At 44.1% G+C, this 12,673-nt stretch overlaps 1 protein-coding gene across 1 annotated transcript in view; it reads left to right on the top strand.

The window, feature by feature from the left end:
- The first annotated feature begins 577 nt into the window (after nucleotides 1-577).
- LOC121607835 (A disintegrin and metalloproteinase with thrombospondin motifs 7) overlaps nucleotides 578-12,673 on the top strand; it is a 69,116-nt gene continuing 57,020 nt past the window's right edge. Inside the window, exons 1-2 of the mRNA XM_041938837.1 lie at nucleotides 578-698; nucleotides 3,992-4,359. Of these exons, the coding sequence (XP_041794771.1) occupies nucleotides 578-698; nucleotides 3,992-4,359 (489 nt within the window). The remainder of the gene's footprint in view (nucleotides 699-3,991; nucleotides 4,360-12,673) is intronic.

The raw sequence follows: 12,673 nt of genomic DNA, 5'->3' as shown, positions 1-12,673 counted from the left end.
GCCAGCTAAGATTGTACAGACTGCCCCCCGATCTGTAATCACTTCTCTGACTGCTAGTGAATGCAGCAATACCGAACCCGGTCCTCATGTGACCCACTGCAAACCGAAGGACCTCAGTTTCGGGAGCTGCTGCCAGTTGGACTGAGGCTCTGTATCCAATTTCTTGGAGTAGCATTCCCCTTTAAGCCTCCAGTCCCACTGCAAGATAGCCCATTGTCTTAAGTCCACCCATCTGTGGGGGTGGCTCTCCGAAAGTTTGCAGAAGAAATTTTTCAGCTGTCACTGACTGGCTGCGGGTCGGAGACTGATGGAGGACAGAGGGGACAGTTAGTCGTGACTTTGCACCGACTTACAGACAAGTGAAAAAGATCGAGAATGGAACAAAAACGCCCCGTGGAGGCAGACGATGTTCAGGCCTGAATTGGAGAAGTTTGCAGGGACTGTCACACTTTGAGTGCAGGGTCGCCACAAAGCGAAAGGCGCATTCAGCCCAGATGGAAATCAATTGAATTGACAAGCGACGCGGTGTTAAAAAGGCATTAAATGCTTCTCAAAAACCGGCTGCCGTCCTGACAAAATGACCCGTTTGGACTGCGGGCTTCACGCCTTCGGACGAGGAGTCTCAGCCAGTCACCTCCTCATCGCACTGCTGATGGTCCTGGAAAACTGCAAAGCGCTGGGATTGTCACATGGAGCAGGTTAGTGGACACTGAAGGCAGAAACATTCATGCATTCATGGCATGGCCACGTCATCCGGTATTGTGGCTGCTCTTGTTGTGCACATTTGTTTCAGAGCGCGTCTAATTCAGCGCAGTAACACGCAGAGTCAGGCCAGCAGTCCTCGCCGCGCAGCGGAGGCCAGCTGTGGCTTGTGTTTACAAAGTTCTGGCCTGACTGTAGCAATTAAGCCCAAGGCTTTGCAGCTGAGTGTGGTAGCTGGAGAGACCTTCTTTCCACTGAATCATCAGAGGTGGCACATCATACTTTGCAGCAGACCCTGACCTCTGACCTCACCGGTCAGGAACCAGAGCCTCTCTTTGGAAAGATACAGGATGCCTTGTCTTGTTTCTCATAAGCGAGCTGGTTTCCACTCAACTCTGCCGTGTTTGAGTGTAAAAAACTGTCAGGCCCGGTGGATATCATCACATCAGAGAATCAATCCTCTCTCGTCTTGTAGGGATCACCACGCTGCCTCCACCCGGAGCACCTCCATCCCCTCGGTCCTCCCTGTAGTTCATGGTTTGAGCGTTAAAATCAGAGCGGTCTCCTGCGATTCCAGATGCAATCAGAACGAGGAGTTTGGATGCACCCTGTCTCATCCTGTATAAATCAGCTGTGAGCCCTTGAGAGAAAACTAAGTGCTGTCAGGCAACACAGACCAGGATGTGTCACTGCGGGGGGACACCTCCCCGGCAGGAATGATTCAGGTGATAAATGTTGGCTCAGGAGTCCTGAACGTTTATCTGAGAACCCAAAATAGAACAGCACTGGGACGAGGCTTCCTCTTTTTCTTCTCACTTAGTACGGAAGTACATAATTGCATCCTAATGACAGTTTAATTAGGTTTGATTTAGGTTTGCATCAATAGGAAACTAATGAAACTGATAAAAGACCCCTGATGCTCATAGACCCCGCACTGAGAACTACCTCCCCAGCCTGGCTGCTAATGCAACTACACTTTCTTCACAGCGTCATATTGTTGCAAGCATGATGGTTTCTGGCCACCATGGATAGTTATAAACCATTTTAAATTGAGTTTCACATTCCTTTTCTTTCCCCATGGGGAATAATTGCTGGTAGACCTTCAGGAGAGGGCGCAGCTGCTTGATTAAAAGCGGTAATGAAGTCTCTTGACTTTAAAATGACTGTCCTCTGTGTGCTTTGTTAATTAAGATGATACATGGAATTATTACGCTTAGAGAAAATCCTTCATGTGTTCTGAAATACCTCCCACGAACAGAATCATTGCACATAGAACTAGAAAGCATTTATCAATGCTGCGTAGCCTACACACACAAAAGGTTTCAAACAACTAAAACTGATTGTGACCACTTGCTGATCCTTGCTGACATCTACTCGCTGAAAGCAGCACAAAGACAATGTATTTAATGTTTGACCTCATTAACTTCATTGATTTTTGTAAATGCAGCAACATGTTTCAAACAAGTTAGAATAGGAGTAACAAAAGACTGGGAAAGATGTGGAACGCTCCAAAAACACCTGTTTGGAACATTCCACAGGTAAACAGGTTGATTGGTAACAGGTGATGGAAAGGCTCAGTCGATCACAAGCGAGGATGGAGCGACGTTCACCACTTTGTGAACACATGATTGGATAAGGGATGTTACTACATAAGCTCTGGAACACTTGGTTAGAAAATGATTGCTTTTTCTGAAGTTTTTATTAACGTTTGACAAAGCATCCCAAATGTTTTGCAATCAGGGTCTTATTTACTTAATTCGTAAATGTTCAGAAAGCCTGAATCTGATTTTCATCAAAATACACATAATGAAAGACAGTTGTGCTGATTGATTGATGGCAGTGTTGGTTTCTGCAGTAAATCAAGTTGTTTCCAGGATTGTTCTGCTCAGTTGAAGGTTGAATTGTGCAAAACTGAATGTGATTCAGACTCACGACCGCGGACTTATTGGCATGTATTTAGTTCTCGCCGTGGCCTCAACTGTATGTGGAATCTGTTTTCCCTGAGCTGCAGCCGATATACTGAAAGCATTCAGGAACAAAAGTGAATACACGTTTCGCGGCCTTACAAGAGGTAAAAAAAAAAATCTAAAACGTGTGTTTTCCTGGCTCCTCGTTCAATGAGGCATTCCAAGCCGCCGCCTGCCAAACACTTCTTCCTCAGGTCTGACTGCACTGATGTATTCTTGGAAATATTTGTGCAGATAACGGTGTGCCGTGCTGAATAGACACAGACCTTGTCTTGCCTTTCCACGAAGCTGCATGAAATCACTTTCTCCATTCAGCTCATTTCTCTCAAAAGATATTTAGCTCACAGTGGAATTCTGAAGGTTTAGGTGGGCGGAATAACTTTGTGTCGTCTGCTTTTGCTGCTGTCTTGAAATCATGATGTGACTCATTCTTATCACATTAGAAGGTAAACTGATGATGTGACACCTCCCTCATGAAAACATCTGAAAATCCACATAGAAAACAGATGACAGAATGACAGATTCAACACGATGGAGATGTTTTCAAAATGCAAAAGTCTTCATGATAGATGGAGTGAAATCTCGCTGCCTCGGCTGTGACACCAGCCTTTCTTCTTTTCGGGCATTTGGGTTCATACGTAGCATCAGCGTGGTGCAGCTCCAGGATGTGGCTTGAATGCAGTTCTTGTTATCCTTTCAACACATCTGACATGTTTTAAATTCCAGTTTCGTACGTCGATTCTTTGCCACTTCATTTACAAGCCACACTTTTCCTGTTTGTGGATGTACTGAAAGTGCATACTAAACACAAACATTGATTATTCAGTGTGATGAAGTAGATTAAAAAGGAATGCAATGTTGACTTAATCTCCCCTGAGCAGCAAACTGGAGCTGTACAGATATTAATATTGATCCCATCAGCAGGCCGCAGCGAGGCTGCTTGTATAGAAAGAGGAGCAGACTGCTGCTAATCCCAATTCTTAAGGCACAGTTTCTCTCTCACACTTCCTCTCATGCTGCTGACTCAGCTGTTCCCAGTCGCAGGAAATAAAGGAGTAATTTTTTTCATCAGAGGAATGATGAATATCAAACCTGCTGCACACGAGAGTCAAAAAGTAAAAGGATGTAACTGGCGCTGCATACACTGCAGCTGTATCCAAACATAAAAATGACAAATTAGACGCCCAGATGTGTTCGTTTAGAGCATCTGCGGTTTTATTTACAGCTTTGCCGCCACATAATTATTTAATTACCCTCCCCTTTCCCATGATTTATTAACCCGCCTTCTCTCGCATCTTCTCTTCCCACCACGGCTCTGACAGAGAGATTTCTGCAGGATCTGCCTCAGTATGAAGTGGTTCGCCCCACAAGAGTGGATGCCAGAGGTCACTTCCTGTCCAACTTCCTGTCTCACCACGCTCGCCGCGTGCAGCGCCGGGAAGCCTCAGACGGACCAGCGGACTCCGATCGAGTCTTCTACCAGTTGCGGCACGGCGGCCACAGTTTGCACTTTAACCTCACCCTCAACCCACACCTGCTGGCTCCGGGCTTCCTGACGGAGAGACGGTACGGCGGCCTGGATGGGGCCCAGATCCATCCGCCTGGATCCTCCCAGTGCCATTTCTTGGGTGAGGTGTGGGCTGAGACCGCTGTTAAAGGAAGTGCAGCCATAAGCACCTGTGACGGACTGGTGAGTAACACTTAAAAGCTTCAAGCCCAGTTGAAGTCATGTTAAATGGGGTGTCCGCTGCAGCAGTGGGCTGTATTCAGAGATGAAGTGAGTCTAATATCAGAGCTGTGCAAATGGATGTTCACACCTCAGACTTATCTGACAGCTTAGGGGTCATTTAGACAGCGTGCTTTACTCCAGCCGGAGGAGCCACACAGTCACACAATTTGTTGAAACCGCAACATTTCCCCCCTAAACATCATGTTTGCAAGCAGTGGAGCATGTACTGTACATACACACACATGCAAAACCACCTTTAGGCTTGGCAGTAGACGTTTATCGCACTTCCATGTTTAGGCCTCGAATGCTCACTTGGACTCAAGGATGAGCTCATTATAATGGTGGTCAAAGGTCACTGTGACTTCACAGCGCCCGGTTTTGGCCATAACTCAAGATTTCATGCCAATTATGACAAAATTTCACACAAATGTCTGTAGAATGATGAAGTGATGACCTTTTATATCCAAAACGTGAAAGGTCAGCTTCACTGTGACGTCATAATGTTCTGTAAAAACACTTTTCTGGCCGTTATTCAACACCATAACTCAGGAACAGAAGGGGAGATTGTGACCATATTTCACATTTGGTCAGACGCTTACTTGGTGACACTAATCTTGGGCTTCCACCTTGAAATTGTGCTGATTGTAGAGATCTTCCGTGCTGCCGGGTTGAAGATGTGTGTGAAGCATCCACGCTCTTTGCAGCAACATCCATATTGGAGGCATTGTAGTCCACCACAGGCTGATTGGTTCTGCTGATATTGAGCTTCAGGTGATTGTTGTTGCACCATGTGATGAAGCTCTCTATTAGCCCTCTGTGCTGCTCTGTAGCAATAGTCTCTTATGTGGAGACAGCATGTTTCTCACTGGAAATGATTCCCTGAAATCATACATGTTCATATTATAACTTCCATTACACCAAAAAATACACTTAATGATTTTTTTTAATTCCACTAGAGTCTTCACTGTATATTTTATATAACTCCGGACAGACGTGGATGGTTGAGGCATACAACTGCAAGGTGTTATTTCTAGCTCTATAAATGTACTCACCGTTTTACCGTTGAGAACAAAGCAACACCCCCCTCGGTGCATTTGTAAGATCACAGCAGGTATATAACTGCACGCCACAGTCTGCTCAGTCGTATTCAAAGACTCAAAATGGAAAGAATCTTTAAACCGCTGAAGGATATGTTCCCATCATCAGAGATTTTCCAGGCTAGTATTGAATCTCTGACACAGTATCACAATGCTGCAGTAATATTGCACCACATTTTTATTTAATCTATCTATCTATTGAAGGCAAAATACCTAAAAATACTAAAAATAAAAGAGGGAGAGAAAGATGTTTGGCCACCTCGGAGATGGTGGTTGATGTTGAGTTGAGGAGCTCTATGGAGGAGCTCTCAACCTCTGCCACCTTGCGGTCGCCATCATTGTTATTCCTCCTCCTTGGATCCAGCGCACAGCTTGACAACTCCAGTCAACATTCATGGCGCTGATTAGCCAGTCGTTACTCCCCCACAGCGCTCAGTGAATCAACCCTTATCTGCACAGAAGTGAACAAGACCGATGTTATTAACTCACACTTAGAGTGCACCCGAGGATGCTCCTTTGTGGAACGGAAAAACATCGTCACGTATGCACAACCAGGATTGTTCCAGGTATAGTTCCAGTGAGACACCGGAAACAGGACTTTGGCTGATGCTGCCACAAGAACATTGTGAACTTCCCGCAGATTTTTAGCCTCAAATCCATCCAGCAAAAGATCAGAGTGGTCACTTTCATATTGAAGCGCCCATCTTAAAATGATGAAGGTGAATTGGATGGGTGTCTTGTTGATGATTCTCTGATGGAAACAGGTACAGGGATGCACCCGTTCAGCAGCACAGCACACCACCTTTGACACCATCCATGGATTTGTGTTGTTTAAGGCTTATGTTAATCCTTCACACTCCACATCATAAGAGGCCTGCCGACCCACGGCCAGGACAGTGGCAGTTATTTCCTCATTCTTCATCCATTTCAGCTTTGGCGATCCGTTGCCCACTGTCATGTTTTTCATCTAAGCTGACGGGAGTGACACCTGGCACAGTCTCCTGCCGCTGAATCCCTGATGCGTCACGGTTTTACATTTGCAACAGACTCGTGTTCCTCCTGGTAGCTCACGGGTGTCTGGCCTTGGTTTCTGAACTCCTCACAAATCATTTCCACCAACAGTCCCTGCTTCTGAGAGGCTGGAATGCCCACATCATGTGCAGATTTCGAGTCTTATCGATCACACGTCTTATCAGCTGTAATGTTTAGCTGAATAGTGAATGAATATCTTGACCCTTATGCTGCAGCTGCATGAATCAGTGGAGAAGCTGGCTGTTATCGGGAGCCTGTATGCTTAAAGGTGCCTTGTGGGGTTTTCTTGTAAACAAACAGTTCTGTTAAGATTCAGCATTATTCAAATAAACTCATAGTGTGTATCCTTGAGGTCTAATGATACATTTCCTTCCTCATAAAACACTCACAAAAGAGTTTTTTTTGGTAATTTAAACCCAGAACTGTTTATAGCCATGTGTACTTGCTCGCCGTCTTTTTTCCTGCCTTTTCTGCTGCATTCGGCACATTACTGCCACCTGTGGATCAATGGAATAGCATGAAACCACCGACAGAACAGTGTATCTTGTCACCTGTGTGCATGTGTGTCCTTGTGCATGAGACAAAGAAGTCATAAAGAAAGCAGCGCTAACAGAGGGAGAACCTTTTAATCAACAAAAATAAACTTTAAAGGCATTTCATTTAACAATTAGTCGCTAATCCTTTGCAGATATTCGCTTTCTGAATTCTACATCTCGCACGCACATCAGCAGACACATGGTATCCACATTGATGGTGCGCTGCCAGGCCTGCACAGCGGCCAGCTTCAGGCCTTGCTTGCTTTGGAGCTTTTTGCCTGAAGTCTGGTCTAGAGCGAGAAAAACACAAGATCAGCTGGACTGAGGTGACGTGGCCAGTTACGACCATCCGTCCTTCTGGCCCTACAAGACACACTATGGATGTTACTGAAACATTTTTAAAGTCCTTCTGACATTAAATTGCATGTTCTCTTTCTGTTACAGCATAAATGTTGAAAAACAATAAGAAACTAAAAGATTAAGAAATCAAATCATCCAACCCAGATTAATTTTCCTGCTAAAATCTCGTTTAATATAAAAACCTTCCTGTAGCTCGTCGAAACGAGCCACCAAACAAACATTCACCAGGGAAAACTGCACGAGTCAGTTTGTTGGCTCGATGGCGAGTTATCGCCATCGCAGGACGTCAAACAGCATCAAACGGCCTGTTTGTATTCTGGTGTTGTCCTCAGTCTTCAGTACCTTCAGCCTGCCAGCTGCTGTCAGTAAAACACACCTGACATCCTCCTCCCCCCTTTTCTGCGTTTTACTGATAAAAGCTTTAGAAAACAAATTTTAAAAGCGCTACTTGTGGCTGCAAGACGGGATGACTAAATACGTGTTCAGTTAAAAGCTGGAGAGCCTCCACTTTATCCTCGTCACTGTTCTTTCATTCACTTCATTGCTGCAGACCAGGGCCAAACTTATGAAAAATATGCTACTGTCAAAGTGCTCAGAGACTGCACTTTAGAACATTTGCCAGTATTCCTGAAGATTATGCAAATCTTTTTTGGCAAACCTGAGATGATGAATGTTTCTCTAGACTGTGATTAATCGCATTTTTACTACACTTGTGTCTTTGTGATGGAGGAGTAATGAATACCAACGACAGCTGAAGAGAGAGAGGCCTGCAGATTCTTCTCGTAGTGTTTGTGGTTTCTTGATGGATGATTTTATGTTCTGCTGTTGGAGGCATTTTTGAAAGAGTGACATGTCCCAGATTCGCTGTTTGAACAATATTTCTTTGACTGTCACTTCTGTCTGCGCCACTTATGTACGGAGCTGAGGAAATGCAGCTTTCTGTTCGGAGGAGCTGGCTGTTGAACGAGCAGGTGAGCCTCATATAGTGGCCAGTGTGTGTGCATTAATGTTCTAAAGCATGAGTGCTTCTTTTGATGTCATGAGTTTAAAAAAGTGTCACTGAGGCTCTTTGTTGTATTAGGACAAGATGTACATACGCTGTATATATGTATATGTAAGTGCGTGTTTCAGGCGTTAGACCTGCCCAGTATAACATGCAAATGAAATGTCCCACAAATATGATTATTGCATGTCGCGGGGCTGTGGCAGGATGTGAATAAACCATAGTGCACAGTGTGCTGCTGCAGGGCCAATCAATATTTTGTGGAAGCTATAATTGAAAAATGAATCAACCCCTCAGATGTTTTCATGGCCACACAAGAAATATATTTTTCATCTGGCATAGAATTTAATTTTTAAATAAAATAAGTAGTTGGTTGTTGTTAAAATCCTCCTTTTACGTTGTCTTGGATTGTCGGGTAAAACGTCTAGCTGGAATTTGTTCCATTGCTCTAATGTTAAATAATGTAGATTATTGTGTTTAATGGAATATATAGTTGTTATGAGTCAGACTGTTTCTACTATTTCTTTTCCAGGCCAAGAAATTGTTTGGCACATGAACGTTTGAACAAAATTGTTGCCGTTGATTGAACGCGAGCCGGACGCTGTCAGTGAGAAGTTTTACTCGGACAGCAGGATCCACAATATCTGACAACTGTGTCAACAGAGCAACTCCGTCCAGTGGCATTGTGCCACCGCAGACCAGAATCCAACAGACCAGAATCCAGTAGACCGATTTCAACGAGTCTCAGAGAGCAGACTAACTGCTTCAGATGTCCTGAATTCCTCAAAAGGCTCGGAGCAGCAGAGCTCGTGTCTGAAAAGGAATAAAAGCTCTGAGGTGGTGGAGGTAGTAACGATGCACATGTATGAACATGAAGTTGTTGCCTTTGGAACAAAAGACCAAAAGGAGAAAATCTCAGAGATAACAAGGCTCATCAGCCTTCCCAGGACCTGCAGCTGCAGTTATTTAAGGTCCGGTGTGTAATATTTCAGGGGATCTCTTGGTAGAATATGGCAGTAATGGAATGTGAAATTCATAGTTATGTTTTCATTAGTGCATAATCACCTGAAAATAAGAATTGTTCGTCTCGGTCAGGAAGTGATGAATGTGTCATAAATTCTGGGGAATATTGGAAGAAGAAAAAATGGAGGATTTGCCCGCTAACTAATCATGGAGTGACTCGTCACCTGCGCTGGAGTGGACGTTTTTGGACCCTGGAGCATCACTTCTCATCACACCAGAGGAGGTGTTGTGGAAATCACCGGGCGGTTTGTCAAATAGAGCTGTTCCCAGAGAGCAAAGAGAGTCCATTTCAGCCTCAGGCTTAATTAACGCTCCGAGGAGACGTTTCGCTCTTTGAAGTCCATCCTGGCCACTCAGGTGTGAGAGTGGGATGAATTTTTATCGGTGCAGGCAAGTAATTAGAGATCAAACCTGATAACTGTGAGGTCAAATGAAGGATGCCCTTGAACCATCAATCAACCATCCATGCTTTGAATGCAGAAAGTGGATGCAGCATCACCCCCTGAAGAGGACTTTGATCCTCGAGACCTTTACAAAAGACACTTTCTACAGCTGTAGCCTTGCACGTAATGTGCTGTGGAGGAACACAGTTAAGTCAGAGATGTTGTGTTGTTAAACGGCAACAAAGACGCAATAAGTGGCCCCTTGTTCTCATTGTGAGGAGCTTCCTAGCACAGGCGGCAAAGTGAGGAAGGTGGAGGTCAAAGTGATGAAACATTTATTGTTTAGAGAAGTTTGAATGCTCACCAGCACGCAGTATCATTTATTGTATATCTACTACAATCACCTGAAAATCACGAGGTCACAATCTCTGCAAGAGATGAAGTGAAAGAAAAACAAACACAACCATATATGAGGCGATAACAGAACAGCCACCTGCAAACGCAATATGCTCAGAACCACGAGTGACCAGGCAGTACACTGTTAATGACAGTACGCAACTACACTGACATTCAGTGGCGGCTGGTGGTGAAATATGGTGGGTGGGCTATCAAATGCGTAATACTGATAAAATAGTGAACATAGCTGCAAAAGCAACATCACCTATGATACACACAGTTCCATCAATTACAGGTACACTATACTTTTTATTGCTCTACATCAACTCTTTCACTTTCTCTCTCTCTCTCTCTCTCTCTCTCTCTCTCTCTCACACACACACACACACACACACACACACACACACACACACATATACGCACTACAAGACGTGTTTCAACTGCACCGACTGCCCACAGATAGTTTGCTGCAGCTGTTTTATTACAGCTGTTTGGTGACATGTAGAGTCAAACATGCCTTCAGTACAACAGATAACCTCAGCAAAAACAACGTGTCACAGTCCTTCAACAGGTCTACATGGGCCTACCTTATTTGAAAAGAAGCTCACATCGACGGGCTTTCTGGGACGCAAACAAGTTAATCACCATGTCTGGTAATTTTTGGATGAAGTCCCTCTCGACAGAGAGCATGGCAAGTGCATTCAATCTGTCCTGCCCCATCGTACTTCAGAGAAACGCTTTAATCCTCTGCAGCGTACTGAAACACCTCTCTGACTCTGCCGATGTCATCAGAGTTGTGATGGCTATTTCTGTTAATTTTTGAGTGCTCTAAAGGTTGTTCTCCGTCAGCATCCTCAAAAGTGACAAAGCCGACTTTAACCCCTGAGCTCCGCGTTACTGTACATCACAATCAGCTCACCTTTCAGTTTCTCTTCACATCGTTTGTGATCCCAGTCTCTTAACTTCCAGCTTTTCCTCCAAAGACATTGAGGAAAATGGACAAGAAAGCAAATAATCCACCTCGTTCATGCCAACGCCTGCCATAGCTGAACTTTTTCTCCCTCCTTCCCAACTCTGGCACAGAAAGCAGTAGCAATGCGTTAACTCGCCGCTATTGGTCAAAAGTCAGCGGCCTGCGGGCTGACTGAAGTTAGCCCAGATGATCAGTAAATCACGGGGGCGTGACATGACACCTGTCAATCACTTACAAGAACGAAAGGAATGAAAGCGGACTGTACCTGCTGGGGCTGTAAAAAATAAGCCCATTTAGAGATATTCTTTGTTTTTCTTTTGACTGATTGGTGCTGTTGCTACCTTTGGTTTCACCTGAACTCAAAACAATCTGTTCTAAATTATTTAAAAAAAATATTTTCTCATTTTCTGTGTGCTAACTTGGGAGGGCTTAGCCCTGTTAGCCCATTTATACCAGCCGTCCCTGCTGACATTATAAAGCAAAGCTGCCTCATTTTCACAAGTTACAGCATGTTCAAGCATCGACATCTAGTATTGTCTTTCCATTTCAAGTGTCCTCAGCAGTAAAGAAAAGTGTCATGTTATTATCATTGTACAGTACAAATCTGTGGTCATGCATCAGAGATTTAAAGTCTGAAATCCTCAAACAGGCACATGCACGCATATGTAATGGTGTATAAAAGCAGTCTTCATTTTATTCTTTATGGCATCAACGTGTCAACCAAAGCTTGTGCAGTTTGTACATCCAGAACACATGGGCAGTAAAATTGAAGTTACGTAACACTCAGTAAATCAGTGTGCCTCCCATTTTTACTGGAAGGATTGTTCGTATGTATAAAAATGCTTTTGTCTTGTGAGTTTTCTCCGAAACAAAGTTTTTGTGTAACACTAACACGATCATGCTAAAGTGTAATGTGACGAGCCGGATGAAAGAATGAGCGTCAGACTAAAGGTTTTATTGTGGTGTCGCGTTCCTGAAGTTTTTTTTTTTGTTGTTGAATCTTTTGTTTAGAAGCAAACCGGATTGTATTTACTCCTGCTTATAAATATGTGTATTTCCTCCTTGGGAGAGGTGGGATACCACACTCTTGCAAGGTTTGGGCCAGGCCAAAATTACAATGACAAAAGAACTCTGTGCAGAGTCGCTGGTGAAATAAACGCTGGAGAGGTTTGGGGTTTGGGTTGGTGTCTGTGACGCAGAGACAAGTTGACATTTACAGAGATTCAGAGCGCACACAAACAAACAGACTGCGAGGAAAAGATTTACAGAGCAGAGGGGCACATAATGGAAAGCAGTCTAAATACTTTAAACTCATTACAGCAGCCAGTATTCCCTGGTGCAGTGTTGTTATAACAGCGGTGAATGTCATGTTTGCATTTTCCCTGTGTATTCATGCTAAACGCTAATCTCTAATGAAAGCTGAGTAAGTGGACATCAGATATTGTTAAAGCGTGCACACTTACAGATACCAT

This window comes from Chelmon rostratus, chromosome 1 (assembly GCF_017976325.1).
Source record: "Chelmon rostratus isolate fCheRos1 chromosome 1, fCheRos1.pri, whole genome shotgun sequence".
Lineage (NCBI taxonomy): Eukaryota > Metazoa > Chordata > Actinopteri > Chaetodontiformes > Chaetodontidae > Chelmon > Chelmon rostratus.
The sequence above is the reverse complement of the archived record's forward strand: the minus strand, read 5'-3'. Positions and strand labels throughout refer to the sequence as shown.